This window comes from Lissotriton vulgaris, chromosome 5 (assembly GCF_964263255.1).
Source record: "Lissotriton vulgaris chromosome 5, aLisVul1.2, whole genome shotgun sequence".
Classification (NCBI taxonomy): domain Eukaryota; kingdom Metazoa; phylum Chordata; class Amphibia; order Caudata; family Salamandridae; genus Lissotriton; species Lissotriton vulgaris.
The window spans coordinates 73,279,301-73,297,826 of record NC_141693.1 but is presented as its reverse complement, the minus strand read 5'-3'; the positions used below and the strand labels follow the sequence as shown (position 1 = coordinate 73,297,826).

The following is an 18,526-nucleotide window of genomic DNA, read 5'->3' as shown; positions in this document are numbered from 1 at the left end:
TACATTTATGGATTATTAGCGGTGTGCATTCTACCATTCATGTATATCAAGTGCATTTTCTGTCCAACCCTAATAGTTTGCACCCAAATTAGGTTTGTCAAAATTGTAATGATATAAAACATTGTTAGAAAAAGCAATTTGCCATACCATTGTACACCATCCCATCCCATTTTCACGAACACTAACATACAGAAATAATCATCACAGTGATATTAACCTTTATAACTCTTCACCACCTCTGGGCACTGGATCTTCACATTATTACACCTGTAATAAATAACACATCATCTTTGTATTAAAGAGTAAGACAAGTCACACCAACAAAGTATGAACATCACATAAGACCTGTATTTGAAATAAATCCGTAGTAAGAGCAGCGACTGTGGACTAGTGCTCAGTGCGAGTTACTGTTTATACACAACAGTCAATGCTCTAGCAATATCCCAATGTACCTTTAATATCTTATTACAGGATGTGGGTGTTCTAAGGCAGTTGGCTCAGTGAGAGCAGCGTGCATCATGTGATGCTATGGAGTGCCACAGCGTGGGTCTTCTAAAAGCTGTGGTTATCTCAGTGAGAGGGGGGCTACTAACAGGTGACATTTGCTGCTGGGGGCACCTAGTGTATATAATTAATAAATACCTTCTTAACTAGGTTCCATGTGTATTCTTGCCAGAACCCACAACACAACACTGCCACATCCAACCACTGCCAGTGTAAACTTTATCACATTTCTCTACAACAAGAATTCAGAAGAGAAGTTCTTTTGATAATGGAAGGTGCACCACGGAAAAGAAGTCCACAAGCTCAAAAAGGGAGTCCTTTAAATATATTTTATTCTTCTTAGTAAAACATGCAGTTAGACATCAGCCAACGCGTTTCGTTCCTGACAGAGGAACTTCATGAGGGTTTTTTTGATTAAATTTGAGGGACTGTTTTGTTGGGATTTACTGATACGAGCCCGACGTCGCCAATAGATTCTAACGAATTAAAGATCTGGGATGTTTCGAGATGAATCACCTAATAATGTCTCTTTTGTGATTTTTTAAAATAATTTTACAATTGCTTTGGGATTGTCAATGAGATTCATTTTTATCGTCGTGTTTTTAACATTTTTTGATATTGATTAAGAAACAAATTTGAATATTTTTTTACAATTGAGAGTTTCAATCATGATGTGTTTGTACTTATAACTATGGGGGTTTCCTATATTGGCACTGGTATGGATGTAATGCAGAATGGAAAAGATTAACGGTGGTTGTTAAGTGACATTGGTTCCAAAGGAATTTTCATTGTACACTGTTAATGATCATTCAACCTCAATACTAGACCTGCTCACTCCACCTGGATACTACATCATCAGAAGGGATATAACAGAGCAAATCGGGGGCGGGCTTGTAATCATCCACAAAAAGGAAATCCAACTTAACCCCCTAGAGACCATGGACTACACAACCTTCAAATATCTTTGGGAAGAAATCAAAATTAAGGAAATACTCCCACCTAACTTCACATCATCTATCATCCACCAGGTGATCGCACACTCTATACTGAGGAACTTACCGACTTAATAACTCAACTTACACAAACTGGCTCCAATGATGTGCCCCTGGGTGATTTCAATCTTTACTGGAACCCCACAATACACAACCTTAATAACCTACTGGAAATAAAGGATCTCAAGCAACTCCATAATGAACCAACCCACAATAAAGGCTAAGCTTGTATCCATTCGATCCATCTTTTTCAGACCACCATCAAATTCGATTCCATCTACATCGCACATCCTTCCCAGTACCACCCTGTAAACCCTGGAACACCAAGCATTTCAGACAATTAGAGCTAGAATCCAGGATCAATGACAAATTGCATTTGCAACCCCTCTATCAAACTGTTGCTAAACTTAATACGGTATTGGATCATAAGTTAGATCGATCAGAAGAAAGTAGAGCCATGGTGAACATTAAAATGTCAAATAGAGTTAAGGTGATGATGGCTCACACAGGTTTGTGTGATATCTGGAGATTGAGGTCTGGCCAGCTACCAGGTTATACATTCTACAATAAAAAGTATAGTCATAGATCTCGCATTGATTATTTTTTGATTGACTCTAGACTGATTGATTGTATGGTTCAGGTGGCCCATGTCGGGGTACATCTTTCTGATCACTCAGCTATCACCCGGTCATTAAAATTGGAGAACGGTTCACCGGGTTCAATATGGAGGTTGGATCGCACGGTCCTTTATGATCAGGAAGCATTAGCTAGTTTGAGTAAGTAAATGGAAGTTTTCTTGGATAAAAACATGGGATCAGCTAGGATCGAGATTGTTTGGGATACATGTAAGGCTTTTTATTATTTGCAAATGAAAAAAAGGGTAATGGCATGTACAAATGCTATTTTGCGAGTCATTGACTCACAAAATAACATTTGCAACTCTCGCTATTAAGAAGGGCCGTCCCTATCTAATAGCAAGTTACCATGCCATGTACGAATGTTTTGTAACTGCAATTGCCTTCGCAAAACACTCGCAGTTTACCACCTACTTCAAGTTGGTGGCAAACCACTCACAAACGTGTGTGCGTGAGCAAATATTTTTTAAGAGCTGAAAAGTTTCATTATTCTTTTTCACATGCATCCCGTGTTCCTTTAAGGAAAATGGGATGCATTAAAAAAAAACCTGCTTAATTAAGAAAGCAGTCACAAACATGGTCTGCTGACCTCAGCAAGCCACCGAGCCACCATCCCAGTGAGTGCTAGCCATTCCTAATGGGGTCGTAAATTGCGCCTGCCATGAGGCATGCAATTTGCGACCCCATTAGGAATTGCAAACAGTGTGTGAGACACTGTTGTGCATCCCAATTTGCGAGTCGCAAATTGGTGGGTCGAAAATCTGGCCCCAAATGGTTTGACATCTCTCCAGCTCTCAAAAGACTCACTTGGCTCCCAATCGAAGGAAGGTGCATCTACAAGACAGCATGTATCACTCACGAAGCCCTACATACAAAAAACAAATATATCAACTATTGTGAGTAGGAAATAGCTAAACTCTGAAACGCTCCAACTCGCTCCCTCTCATAACCCCTAAACTTTATAAACAAATCTTCACAGGTACGCTCCTTCTCTGGAAATGCACTCACTCCCTAAGGACCTGCGCTACTTCAACTAGATCATGTGATGGCTTGCGCATCCTAAAGACACAACTCTCATGGACACTTTTTGTCGGAAGTCCCCTGACAATTTGACTATGCTGACTCGAAGTCTATCCTCTTCCCCAGTACCTAATTGCTAAATTGATATATATTACTGTGCTCTCAATGTGTCGACTTTAATGCTCTGTTCTCCTATATTTTTCTACTAGCAGCCCGTCCCGACGTTGTCTGGGTATGAATTGCTGCCGGCCAGTAGTATATAGTTTTGTAGGATTTCTTTTTGATAGCATTTCTCATCCGTGACAGGCCTGTGAAACGCTCCGATTCACAGTGCACTGCTGATGCACTTAAGAGTGCGCGTTCAATAGTGTGTGAACTCGAGTTTCCCTACTTTATTTTTCCTTGCAATATTATATAGCGAACTCGACAACATGGCATGAGCACAATTTACATTACAGAAGAGCATATTCATTTGTGGTAGGCACTGGGAGACAAAGCGATTTGCTTGGACTCACAGGATGTTGAGCTGATGCCGAGATTCGAACGTAGCTCCCCATCTCTAAAGTTCGCAATTCTAGAACTTGTGGCGGGAGGTGTGTCTAAAAGTGTATGTCGGTGCTGACCATCAATGAGAGAGACCTGTGCATTTTTAGGTCGAGCTGACGTTAGCATTCATGCGAAGCATGAATGCTGTCAGCTCGACAACTTATGCTGCCCGTATTTAGGAGACTGGACAGCAATCAGACGCGCGCTTTCACTCTGTCAGATTTCACCTCGGGAGCGAGCTTTCTAAGCTGCGCTTGCGCAGACTAACTCGCTTCCCTAACTCGCTTCCCTCGCACGCATTAATGGCACAGATACAGCCATCCCCCACCCCTCTGCACGCACGCGCACACATACACACGCTGCCGCCCCCTCGCCCCACCCACACACACACACATACACGCAGACAGGCACAACACACGCAGGCACATACAAGCGGCGCACCCCCCTCCCCCCTTCCCCGTCTTACAAACCACAGTCACGCATGCGCACAAACCCAGCCACACACACTGCATACACACACTGCATACACACACGCAGACCCACGCGCACACACGCAGACCCACGCGCACACACACAGACACATTCGAACAGACACACACGCGTACACCCCCCTCCCCCCTCCCCCCTCCCCCCTCCCACTCACCGGGCTCTTTCGGCGTGTCTCCTCTGCAGCGCTGGTCGGAGTCGGCCGGCTTCACTGCTTCCTCGGCGGCGGAGGGCGGAACTTCCTGCTGGATTGCAGGCCCCGCCCCCGTCTGGGCCAAAAGTGCCTGACTTCCGGTTTTCACGGAGCAGGGCTGCGGCGGTGATTTCTTTCTTCTTACAATAAGCAAAAATCTCGCGAAATATGTTTGCACTTGGAACTGTAAAGTGGGTGCGTCATGATCTTGAAAGCAGAGGCTGGGCAAGTATATCTTTTTTACTTCTCTGAGCAAGTTTAGACATCTGCGTAACTGCGAGTGTTGCATGCAGATAAGATGATGAAATGAAAGGCAGGGAAGCCACCCCGAAGTTCATCAGTAAGGGTGTGGTGTCACGGCAGTCTGTTAAAAACAAGGCGAAGGAAGTTTATTCTGCAAATATAATCCCCCTTTATGTGGTTAGTAGAGGGGGGAGGTGGGTACAATGATTATTTCAGTTATCAGAAGTCTGGCTTGGTAAAATTCACATGGAAACGTATTGGAGGTTGACAGGCACGAAAAGATTCCATTGCTATCGCATGCTAACGTAGCCCACTACAACGGCTCTTTGCATCGTCCCGAGGCCTTCCATCATCCATAGGACCTGTACATGCATCCCCCAGACCCTTCCACGTCTCAAGCTTGTATGTGTTCCTTTTTGTGCAGGACTTGAATCGCCATTAGATCTGTACATGCATCGTCCAGATGTGTCCACATGTGGGCATCTGTTCCTTTTGCAGACCGTGTGCCATCCATAGGGACCTGTACATGCATCCCTCTGACCTGTCCACACGTAAAGCGTGCATGCTATTTCTGCAGGCCTTGCGTCATCAATAGACCTGTACATGCATCGTTCAGATCTGCCCACGTGGCAGTGTGTTCCTAATGCAGACCTATACCATCAATAGGACGTGTACATGCATCCTCCAGATCTGTCCACATGTGGGCGTGTGCTCCTAATGCAGATCGTGTATCATCAACAGGACGTGTACATGCATCCTCCAGATCTGTCCACATGTGGGCGTGTACGTGTCCCTTCTGCAGACTTTTTATCAACAATAGGGCTGGTATATCCATACCACAGAGCTGTCCACACGTGGCCTTCCTCGCAGACGATATCTCATCCAGAGGACCTGTACATGCATCCTACAGATCTGCTACATACTTTTCCTGTAGACAATTTATTAGCAACGTTTCATAAACCGGACCCATACATACATCGTCCAGATCTGTCCACACGTGGGAGCGTGTTCTGTACATCATGTGACATCAATGTTTTTTTATAGTTAAAACTATTGGCATTGTAAATGACAAAGCTATTAATTTTGGTATTTTCAAAACCAACAGATAAATATAAAATTTGCCATTTACAATACCAACAGCTCAAACTTTCCTAATGCGAGACCTATTGCATTGCAAATGCTTGTTCAAATATGTTTCTGGAGATGTGGGCCGCCGTGCCACCAATGTACCTACCGGGGGAGGGTAAACACCCATTATTCCGCAACCTTCTTTCCGCATACCATCACTCCGCATACTTTCATTACGAAAGTACCATGACTCCGCAATGCCATTAGAACGCTTAGCATTACATTTTATATGCTTTTACCACGCATACATTTACAACGAAATTCGTTGTAAATGCATGAATGGTAAAAGCATGTTTTTTTTATGTTTGGATAAGGTAAGTATGGGTATAGGGGTATATGTTTTGGGGTACTTGGGTATTTTAAGGATTCAGATATAGTTTTGGGTTATGGGGTACAGGGGTAGTTTTAGGGTTTAAGGATAGGTATGGGTTTTGGGGTACAGGGGTATTTTTAGGGTTCAGGGCTAGGTTTGGGTTTTGGGGTACAGGGATATTTTAGGGTTCAGGAGTAGGTTTGGGTTTTGGGATACAGGGGTATTTTAGGGTTCAGGGGTAGGTTTGGGTTTTGGGGTACAGGGGTATTTTTAGCGTTCAGGGCTAGGTTTGGGTTTTGGGGTTCAGGGGTATTTTTAGGGTTTAGGGATAGGTTTGGGTTTTAGGGTACAGGGTATATTTATAGGGTTAAGATGGGTTAGTGTTTGGGGGTGTTGGGGTATTTTAAGGAGTAAGGGTGGGTTATGATTATGGGGTGCAGGGGTATTTTAAGGGAGCAGGGTGGACACCCGGAGTTGGAATGTACAGAACCTGGGAAGAAAAAACAAAGAAATATTGGGCACAACGCTCGCTTTTTTTTCAGTAATCCCGCGCCCCGCACACGCCCACAGCACACGCCCACAGCACACGATATGAGACATGGCATGAAGGGCGGAACGTTCCACACGCCCCCAGCGTTTTGTCACGCCCCCCAGCACACGCCCACAGCACAACGCAGACACGCCCACAAGGGACTACTTTGCTGGCACGGTTCTTTCACCTTTTAAATGTATATGGTGGGCGTCTGCATAGCCTATGTCCTTCTGCTGCAACTGCCCTTTCCAACGCTGTGTTGGGTGTTGTGATAGGTGCTGTGGTTCCTGAGATTACCCGCCTCAAAGGTTTGGGCTCTCTCTTTATTATATTAGTATAGATATGACCACTTGTGATTCCCACTCGACTCTCGTCTTGTACTTGTTGGTAAATGTATTCCCTAAACATGTAAAGCACTCCGTTACCTTTGGATCCAGCCAGCGCTATATAAAACTCAAATAAATAAAAACTGAGGTAGACTGAGAATGAGTGAGACTAAATTAGAGAGTCACAATGAGAATGAGACCGAGTGAGTGAGTCAGAGTGGGACTTAGTGAACCCCCTAAAACCCAATGAGAAGCCAGACTCGTTCACCGGAATTTGAGCCATAGATTTGAACAAACCACTTTTAAAGGTCACCAGCTGCCACAGTCTAAAACGTGATCTGGGCGTCAGAACATTCCACTCCTTTTATTTGTGATCTACCATATGCAATTCATTTGATATCAGAGTTTTCAATTCCAGATTTGAAATGGACCACATCATCTCAACATTAACCAATAATGTACATCAGAATCTGCCATTCCCTCCCAGGTTTCCTATTCACCTTGATCTTTCAAAAAGGAGCATCCGAGCCCTATCAAACTCCACAAATGTGTACATTAAATTCATTTTTAAATTCACTATCAACATCCTCATCGTCTGCTTCTGCTACCAGGTCTACCTTTAACCACAGGTATAGTTTCTTCTTCTCTTTCAACACCCCTATTACTTCGGCCATTATCTCCATCTCTGGCTCCGTCGTTCCATCTGGTGTTTCCCTCTAAGACCCTGAGCCCTTGTCCTCTTTAGATCCTACCTTGCAAGCTTAAGGTTGCTCTACAGAACCTGCACATATTGTTTTATGTCTGGAGACATGTATTCAAGCCTTTTCGCTGCATTTATGGCCTGTACTAGAGTAAAGTCCTTCGTCGGTAATAGTGTTTCTTGTGCTCTTTTGCAGGAAATAGTTAGTACCCGCTGGTCTCTAAATATTTCATCTTGAAATGACTCATAATTATAAGATGCCACTACAGTCTCAGCCTCTACTACATAGTCACCTACTGGCAATCCCCTCTACCAAGCATCGGTGCCGCTCTACCACTTCATTTTTTTCTTACCATATTTAACAATTTCTCCTTCATTTTCCCCTTAATCTTCCTCGTTCTCATTATCTCCTTCAATTAATAGAGGAGGGAGACGTCTGAGTGGCCTGAAGAGGCTTTGGGTGTTTGGCGTCCTGAGGAGGCTTTGTGTGTCTGGAGAGGGGACCCCGTGAAGGTTTCTGCAGAAGAGAAAGAATGTGCGTGGTAGGGCCACCTGATAGGGCTCCAAGTTTGGAGAGAGGGGGCTTTCCAAGAGGTTTTTGCTCAAGCCAAAGAGTGTGCGAAGCACAGTAATAAGGGCTTGGCCACCTCAGGGGCTCAGGTGTTTGGAGGAAGTAGACTCTGTACAAAGCGAAGGGAGCACATCTGTAATGTCTCGAGCCCTTGTACTCCTTATACCCAGCTTGCACTTAAACCTAATTGTTTTCTGCCCTGAGGCACATGTTCTGAAGTCAGGGTATCACCTGCTGTTGCGCGACCCCATTTCCAGATATATTACAACCTTCTCCATACACCTGGGCCTGAGATGATACAAAAGGCTGAACCTTAGAATCTTCAGTGTAGCTGAAGTTTTACAGAACAACCTTCCAAGAAGCTCTGTCCGGATTAACCACAGTAGTTAACGTCCATGATGACATTTTGGTGACCATGATTATTAACTCTGAAAAGTTCTACAGTCCTTCAAGTGACCTCAAGCTAAACCCTGCCATGTGTGACTTTCCACGCATTCGCGATGCAAGGGGCAAACCATGTCCAGGTGGTCCATCAAGGGATTGGGAAAATGAACAAGCATTTACAATGCAATGGTCTCGGCATCATTAAAGGAAGAGCGATTGGCATTGCTCATGACATTTCTTTTTTTCTTCTTTAAATCATAAACAAATGACATTGTCATTTACATTGCCAATACACAGCACTCTGCACTCAACAGCACACAGCACTCTGCACTCAACAGCACACAGCACTCTGCACTCAACAGCACACAGCACTCTGCACTCAACAGCACACACCGCTCTGCACCTGCACTTACTGCTCTGCACACTCACTCTGCATTCTGCACTCACTACTCTGCACTCACTACTCTGCACTCACTACTCTGCACTCACTACTCTGCACTCACTACTCTGCACTCACTACTCTGCACTCACTACTCTGCACTCTGCACCCACTACTCTGCACCTTGCACTCACTACTCTGCACCCTGCACTCACTACTCTGCACTCTGCACCCACTACTCTGCACCCTGCACTCACTACTCTGCACCCTGCACTCACTACTCTGCACTCACTACTCACTACTCTGCACTCTGCACTCACTACTCTGCACTCACTACTCTGCACTCTGCACTCACTACTCTGCACTCTGCACTCTCTGCACTCACTACTCTGCACTCTCTGCACTCACTACTCTGCACTCTGCACTCACTACTCTGCACTCACTACTCTGCACTCACTACTCTGCACTCACTACTCTGCACTCACTACTTACTACTCTGCACTCACTACTCACTACTCTGCACTCACTACTCACTACTCTGCACTCACTACTCTGCACTCTGCACTCTCTGCACTCACTACTCTGCACCCTGCACTCACTACTCTGCACTCTGCACTCACTACTCTGCACTCACTACTCACTACTCTGCACTCTGCACTCACTACTCTGCACTCACTACTCACTACTCTGCACTCTGCACTCACTACTCTGCACTCTGCACTCACTACTCTGCACTCTCTGCACTCACTACTCTGCACTCTGCACTCACTACTCTGCACTCTGCACTCTCTGCACTCACTACTCTGCACTCACTACTCTGCACTCTGCACTCACTACTCTGCACTCTGCACTCACTACTCTGCACTCTGCACTCACTACTCTGCACTCTGCACTCACTACTCTGCACCCTGCACTCACTACTCTGCACTCACTACTCACTACTCTGCACTCACTACTCTGCACCCACTACTCTGCACCCTGCACCCACTACTCTGCACCCTGCACTCACTACTCTGCACCCTGCACTCACTACTCTGCACCCTGCACTCACTACTCTGCACTCACTACTCTGCACTCACTACTCTGCACTCACTACTCTGCACTCACTACTCTGCACTCACTACTCTGCACTCACTACTCTGCACTCACTACTCTGCACCCTGCACTCACTACTCTGCACTCACTACTCTGCACTCACTACTCTGCACTCTGCACTCACTACTCTGCACTCACTACTCTGCACTCACTACTCTGCACTCACTACTCTGCACTCACTACTCTGCACTCACTACTCTGCACTCACTACTCTGCACTCTGCACTCACTACTCTGCACTCTGCACTCACTACTCTGCACCCTGCACTCACTACTCTGCACTCACTACTCACTACTCTGCACTCACTACTCTGCACTCTGCACTCACTACTCTGCACTCACTACTCACTACTCTGCACTCTGCACCCACTACTCTGCACCCTGCACTCACTACTCTGCACTCACTACTCTGCACTCACTACTCTGCACTCACTACTCTGCACTCACTACTCTGCACTCACTACTCTGCACTCACTACTCTGCACTCACTACTCTGCACTCTGCACTCACTACTCTGCACCCTGCACTCACTACTCTGCACTCACTACTCTGCACTCACTACTCACTACTCTGCACTCTGCACTCACTACTCACTACTCTGCACTCTGCACTCACTACTCTGCACTCTGCACTCACTACTCTGCACTCACTACTCTGCACTCACTACTCTGCACTCACTACTCTGCACTCTGCACTCACTACTCTGCACTCTGCACCCACTACTCTGCACCCTGCACTCACTACTCTGCACCCTGCACTCACTACTCTGCACTCACTACTCTGCACTCACTACTCTGCACTCACTACTCACTACTCTGCACTCACTACTCTGCACTCTGCACTCACTACTCTGCACTCTGCACTCTCTGCATTCACTACTCTGCACTCTGCACTCACTACTCTGCACTCACTACTCACTACTCTGCACTCACTACTCTGCACTCACTACTCTGCACTCTGCACTCACTACTCTGCACTCTCTGCACTCACTACTCTGCACCCTGCACTCACTACTCTGCACTCTGCACTCACTACTCTGCACTCACTACTCTGCACTCACTACTCTGCACTCTGCACTCACTACTCTGCACTCTGCACTCTCTGCACTCACTACTCTGCACTCACTACTCTGCACTCTGCACCCACTACTCTGCACTCTGCACCCACTACTCTGCACCCTGCACTCACTACCCTGCACTCACTACTCTGCACTCACTACTCTGCACTCACTACTCTGCACTCACTACTCTGCACTCACTACTCTGCACTCACTACTCTGCACTCACTACTCTGCACCCTGCACTCACTACTCTGCACTCACTACTCTGCACTCACTACTCACTACTCTGCACTCTGCACTCACTACTCTGCACTCACTACTCTGCACTCACTACTCTGCACTCACTACTCTGCACTCACTACTCTGCACTCTGCACTCACTACTCTGCACCCTGCACTCACTACTCTGCACTCACTACTCACTACTCTGCACTCACTACTCTGCACTCTGCACTCACTACTCTGCACTCACTACTCACTACTCTGCATTCTGCACCCACTACTCTGCACCCTGCACCCACTACTCTGCACCCTGCACTCACTACTCTGCACCCTGCACTCACTACTCTGCACTCACTACTCTGCACTCACTACTCTGCACTCACTACTCTGCACTCACTACTCTGCACTCACTACTCTGCACTCACTACTCTGCACCCTGCACTCACTACTCTGCACTCACTACTCTGCACTCACTACTCACTACTCTGCACTCTGCACTCACTACTCACTACTCTGCACTCTGCACTCACTACTCACTACTCTGCACTCTGCACTCACTACTCACTACTCTGCACTCTGCACTCACTACTCTGCACTCTGCACTCACTACTCTGCACTCACTACTCTGCACTCACTACTCTGCACTCTGCACTCACTACTCTGCACTCTGCACCCACTACTCTGCACCCTGCACTCACTACTCTGCACCCTGCACTCACTACTCTGCACTCACTACTCTGCACTCACTACTCTGCACTCACTACTCACTACTCTGCACTCACTACTCTGCACTCTGCACTCACTACTCTGCACCCTGCACTCACTACTCTGCACTCACTACTCACTACTCTGCACTCACTACTCACTACTCTGCACTCACTACTCTGCACTCACTACTCTGCACTCACTACTCTGCACTCACTACTCTGCACTCACTACTAGGCACTCACTACTAGGCACTCACTACTAGGCATTCACTACTAGGCATTCACTACTAGGCATTCACTACTCTGCACTCTGCACTCTGCACTCACTACTCTGCACTCTGCACTCACTACTCTGCACTCTGCACTCTGCACTCACTACTCTGCACTCTGCACTCTGCACTCACTACTCTGCACTCTGCACTCACTACTCTGCACTCACTACTCTGCACTCTGCACTCTGCACTCACTACTCTGCACTCTGCACTCACTACTCTGCACTCACTACTCTGCACTCACTACTCTGCACTCACTACTCACTACTCTGCACTCACTACTCACTACTCTGCACTCACTACTCACTACTCTGCACTCACTACTCTGCACTCACTACTCTGCACTCACTACTCTGCACTCTGCACTCACTACTCTGCACTCACTACTCTGCACTCACTACTCTGCACTCACTACTCTGCACTCTGCACTCTCTACTCTGCACTCTGCACTCACTACTCTGCACTCTGCACTCACTACTCTGCACTCTGCACTCACTACTCTGCACTCTGCACTCACTACTCTGCACTCACTACTCTGCACTCACTACTCTGCACTCACTACTCTGCACTCACTACTCTGCACTCACTACTCTGCACTCACTACTCTGCACTCCCTACTCTGCACTCTGCACTCACTACTCTGCACTCTGCACTCACTACTCTGCACCCTGCACTCACTACTCTGCACTCTGCACTCACTACTCTGCACTCACTACTCTGCACTCTGCACTCACTACTCTGCACTCACTACTCTGCACTCACTACTCTATGCACTCACTACTCTATGCACTCACTACTCTATGCACTCACTACTCTATGCACTCACTACTCTATGCACTCACTACTCTATGCACTCACTACTCTATGCACTCACTACTCTGCACACTCACTACTCTGCACACTCACTACTCTGCACACTCACTACTCTGCACACTCACTACTCTGCACACTCACTACTCTGCACACTCACTATTCTGCACTCACTATTCTGCACTCACTACTCTGCACTCACTACTCTGCACTCACTACTCTGCACTCTGCACACTCACTCTGCACTCACTACTTCACACTCTGCGCACTCTGCACTCACACTCACAGACACGCCATCGAACTCTGGAACCTTCTAGACGCCACAGCCCCTGACGTTGCCTTCCTCACGGAGACCTGGATGAACGCCTCTTCAGCTATCGCTATCCCAGAGGGCTACAAGATCGTCCGGAGGGACCGCAACGCCAACCAGATGGGAGGAGGCATCGCCATCATCCACAGGAACACCATCCGTCTCACGACCAGCACCGACAACACCCTGACCAGCGCCGAACACCTGCATTTCCAGATCCACACCAACCCGAACACCACCCTCAGAGGCACCCTGATCTACCGACCCCCTGGACCACGCACACAATTCAGCGAGGACATCGCCGACTTAGTCAGCCCGCATGCCCGCCCCTCCGCTGACTACATCCTCCTGGGAGACCTCAACTTCCATCTGGAGAACAACAACGACCGCAACACCAGCACCCTGCTCGACAACCTCGCCAATCTTGGACTCAAGCAACTGGTGTCCACCCCCACCCACCTCGCCGGACACACACTGGACGCAGTCTTCTCCTCCAGCACAGACATCGACTTCAGCCACGCCACAGAGCTTCAATGGACGGACCACAGCTGCGTCCACTTCACCTTTAAGAAAACGACGACCCACCACCACCAGCAACAGGCCGCCCGCAGAAGCTGGAACAAGATCACAGCAGACCAGCTCGCCACCTCCCTGAGCCAGCACCCCCCTGCCAGCTCAGCGAATCCCAGCCAGGCCGCCGACAACCTCACGAAGTGGATCAGCATCTGCACAGACGAGCTCGCCCCACTGAGGACCCCGCCCAGCAGACCCGGCAGCAAGAAAGCCCCGTGGTTCACCGACGAACTCAAGAGCTCCAAGAAGAACTGCCGAGCCCTCGAGAAAGTCTGGAGAAGGGAACCGACACCGGACAACAGGACCTCCTTCAAGCTTGCCACCCGGAAGCACCACCAGCTGATCCGCGCCGCCAAGAAAACAGCATTCAAGGACCGTTTGGACAACAACGCACACAACTGCAAGGAACTCTTCAACATCGTGAAAGAGCTTTCCAACCCCAGCGCAGGAAACAACGACATCACCTCATCGCAAGACCTCTGCAACTCCCTCGCTTCATACTTCCACAACAAGATCGCGGACATACACAACAGCTTCAACAACCAACCAACGCACACCATGACCGAACAACTACCCCCCACCACCACCCTCCACGCCTGGACCCCGATCAGCACCGAAGACACCATCCGCACGATGAACTCCATCCACTCCGGATCACCGACCGACCCCTGCCCTCACCACGTCTTCAACAAGGCCGACGCTGTCATCGCACCCCACCTGCGAGACATCATCAACACATCCTTCGTCACCGCCATCTTTCCTGAGAGCTGGAAACACGCCGAACTCAGCGCTCTACTCAAGAAACCAACAGCGGACTCCACCGACCTCAAGAACTACCGCCCCATCTCGCTCCTCCCGTTTCCAGCCAAAGTCATCGAGAAGACCGTCAACAAGCAGATGGCCGCCTTCCTCGAGACAAACGGATCCCTCGACCCCTCACAGTCCGGCTTCCGAGCCAATCACAGCACCGAGACCGCCCTCATCGCCGCCACCGATTACATCCGAGCCCTGATGGACAATGGAGAAACAGCGGCCCTCATCCTCCTAGACCTCTCCGCGGCATTCGACACGGTCTGCCACCGCACCCTAGTACAGCGCCTCAGCAACATCGGAATCCAGGACAAGGCGCTGGAATGGATCATCTCCTTCCTCGACGGAAGAACACAGAGAGTCCGCCTACCACCGTACAAGTCAGAGGCCTCCGAAGTCATCTGCGGCGTCCCTCAAGGATCCTCTCTGAGCCCCACCCTCTTCAACGTCTACATGAGCCCCCTCGCGGCCATCGTACGCAAACACAACCTCAGCATAATCTCCTACGCCGACGACACCCAGCTGATCCTCTCCCTGACCAACGACCCCGCCTCCGCCAAAGCCAACCTGCACGAAGGGATGAAAGAGGTAGCCGAGTGGATGACGACCAGCCGCCTGAAACTGAACTCTGACAAGACGGAGGTCCTCATCCTGGGCTCTTCACCCTCCGCCTGGGACGACTCCTGGTGGCCTCCCGCCCTGGGCACCGCACCCAAACCGACAGACCATTCACGCAACCTGGGCTTCATCCTGGACTCCTCCCTCTCCATGACCAAGCAAGTCAACAACATCTCCTCGGCATGCTTCAACATCCTACGCATGCTACGGAAGATCTTCTGGTGGATCCCCACCGAGACCAGGAAGACAGTCACCCAGGCCCTCGTCACCAGCCGACTGGACTACGGCAACGCCCTCTACGCCGGCACCACCGCCAAGATCCAGAAGAGACTCCAGCGGATCCAGAACGCCTCAGGCAGACTCATCCTCGACATCCCACGAACCAGCCACATCACCGGACATCTGAGAGACCTTCACTGGCTCCCAGTCAACAAAAGAATCACCTTCCGCCTCCTCACCCACGCACACAAAGCCCTACACGACCAAGGCCCGAGCTACCTCAACAGCCGGATCAACTTCTACGCTCCCAAACGCCACCTCCGATCAGCCAACCACGCCCTCGCCGCCGTCCCCCGCATCCGAAGAGCGACTACAGGAGGAAGGTCCATCTCCTACCTGGCCGCCAAGACCTGGAACTCCCTCCCGACCGAACTGCGCCTGACCCAAGACCACCTCTCCTTCAGGAAAAAGCTGAAGACCTGGCTGTTCGAGCAGTAGCGCCCCCCCCCCCCCCCCCCCCCCAGCGCCTTGAGACCCTACGGGTATGTAGCGCGCTTTATAAGTGTCACTGATTGATTGATTGATTCTGCCTCACAGAGGGATGAAGTGAGCGCCGTTCTACTGGGCAGACCTGGGGTCGGGCGGGAGGGTCACCAGGGGCGCGCACGGCTTATAGAGCTATACCGATCAACACAATATTCTCCGGAGTGCCATCCATCTACCGCAGTAGCAGAAATTAGTTTGAAAGCATTGTCGAAGAATGCCAAAAAGCGCCTCATTTAGAAGCGATGAACAGAATTCAATTTTTAGAGCTCCCATGATGTGAAAACAATTTACAATGTACTGTGAACAAACTATTTACGAAGATAAAATATTAGTGAGATAGGTAGTAATCCTTATGCATATTGCCAGATAAGCAGGTGCACCAATGGTCCTCTACACTGGAAAGTCATTTTGAGGATGTAAACACTTCTCAGAAGACAATCTCCTTGACTACAGCGGACCTGCAACAGTGTGCAAAATGTCATGACATTTTGTGTTTATGTACTCTGCTGTATAGATATTAATTGCCCTAATTTCTTTTCAGTATTAGAGGATATCTTTGAAAATACAAGCCTATTATGGAAGTGGATAGAAATGATTATGATCATCGTGGCTAACACAAAGGTGCAGTGAGGAAAGTGAGTGGCAGATATCGCCACCTCATGGTAACTGAGTATAGTGGGTCCAGTGGTAGCTTGCACAGCCACGTTCTTTCACTCCGTGTCCAGACTTTGACACTGTGGAATGGGGTTCAAGTCCCAGCGTCGGCTCTCCCAGAGATTACAAAAAAACATGCTGATCGAAAGAAATAAAATTAAACAATACCTATTGGCGTGACGAGGATAAATCCATGTGCAGTGCACTGCCCCCTTGCCTTGTAGACACCGCAGCCCAAGAAAACATTATTGACGGAGCAAAACGGTGGTCTAATTGTCCATAGCCAAAGTATATAACATGCTGAGGATCAACGGGCGTGAAAACAGCGTGGTGGGCGCGCACTTGACGCAGCGTGGGCGTGCACATCAGCTGAAGGATCGCTGGAGAAGACACCGAGTCTGCCTGCTGCCATGACTGACCCACTGCGGAGGGAAAGAGCCCGGTGAGTGGGGGTAGAGGGGGGGCGGCAGAGAGGGAGTGGGCAGAGAGGGATGGGGTGTGTGTGTGTGCGTGTGTCTGTTTCTGTGTGTGTCTGTGTGTGCACGGCGCCTGCCTGTGTGTGTGCGCGTTCACAGACCCTGGTCGGCGCGTTCACAGCTCTAGCTCCCTTCAGAGCGAACTCCATAACAATAGGTCTCGATGCCGAGACCTAAAAAAAGACTGCATGGAAGTATGGTTTATGCTTTTGGATGACTATGTGGAGAACAGGGTGAAGGAATGCTCACCCTGGCAAACATTTAACAGGCTGGAGCCTTCGTTGCCTAATATCACCAAAGGATTTTCTCTGAAGGGTGGCATGCACTGATTATCCAGAACAATTACTCAAAATATCTGGAGGTCCAAGAGAGAAGTCCACGTCAGCAGAGAAAGGGAAACCATAGCTCGGAAAATAATTTGCAGCCCTCAACATCTCCAATGAATTGAGAACAGGCAATGGGCCACTGTTCCAGGGACAAGGAATGGCTGATTACCCGAACCAGTTTCACATGAAAAATATAAAAGTGAGACCTCGATGCTCAGATAAACAGAGAGACCGACAGGGTTCTGCGAGAGAGAACGGAGAGAACGGTGGCGGACATCATTCCCCACCATCCAGGGTGGACACAACCACAGCCGATGATGATGCCATCATGTTTAGGATAATCGTAGGGAACAAACATTGGTAAATGCATTAGGTTTCACCTACTTTTTAGCTTGATGAGCAGTTGAGCAATATAAATTATGGAAAACGTGAATGTCAACGGCAGAGGGCTACGAAAGAGTCAATATGCACTCATTTTATATTTGAGTTAAAACAATTATCTCATATAAAAACATTACTTTTAAAATATATTGTTTGTGTATAAAGTCGCGCCACACTATAATTTCGGTTGAGGAGAAAACACTCTTCTCAAGATGACCAACAATGTGTTGAGGAAAAGAGAACGAGGGTGAAGAAGTTTAAGTGAGAGGAACTAATAGAGGTGTGAAATAAGTGGAGAGAGTGGGGTGGAGGGACTGGAGAGGTTGAAAGTTTCAGATAGAGTCGGACACCACAAGATAGAGGGGAATATGGAATGCATATAAGGGCACAGTAAATGCAATTGGCAGACACACAGTGAATTGTGTCATTTCTAGGCACTTATAGCAGGGAAGAGAGAGGGGGCGAAGTGAAGAAAACAAGCATTTGCAATGCAATAG

At 48.5% G+C, this 18,526-nt stretch overlaps 1 protein-coding gene across 1 annotated transcript in view; it reads right to left on the bottom strand.

The window, feature by feature from the left end:
- LOC147710220 (E3 ubiquitin-protein ligase TRIM39-like) overlaps window positions 1-18,526 on the bottom strand; it is a 179,270-nt gene that overhangs the window by 25,995 nt on the left and 134,749 nt on the right. The window contains exon 5 of the mRNA XM_086920900.1: window positions 218-267. Within this exon, the coding sequence (XP_086777026.1) occupies window positions 218-267 (50 nt within the window). The remainder of the gene's footprint in view (window positions 1-217; window positions 268-18,526) is intronic.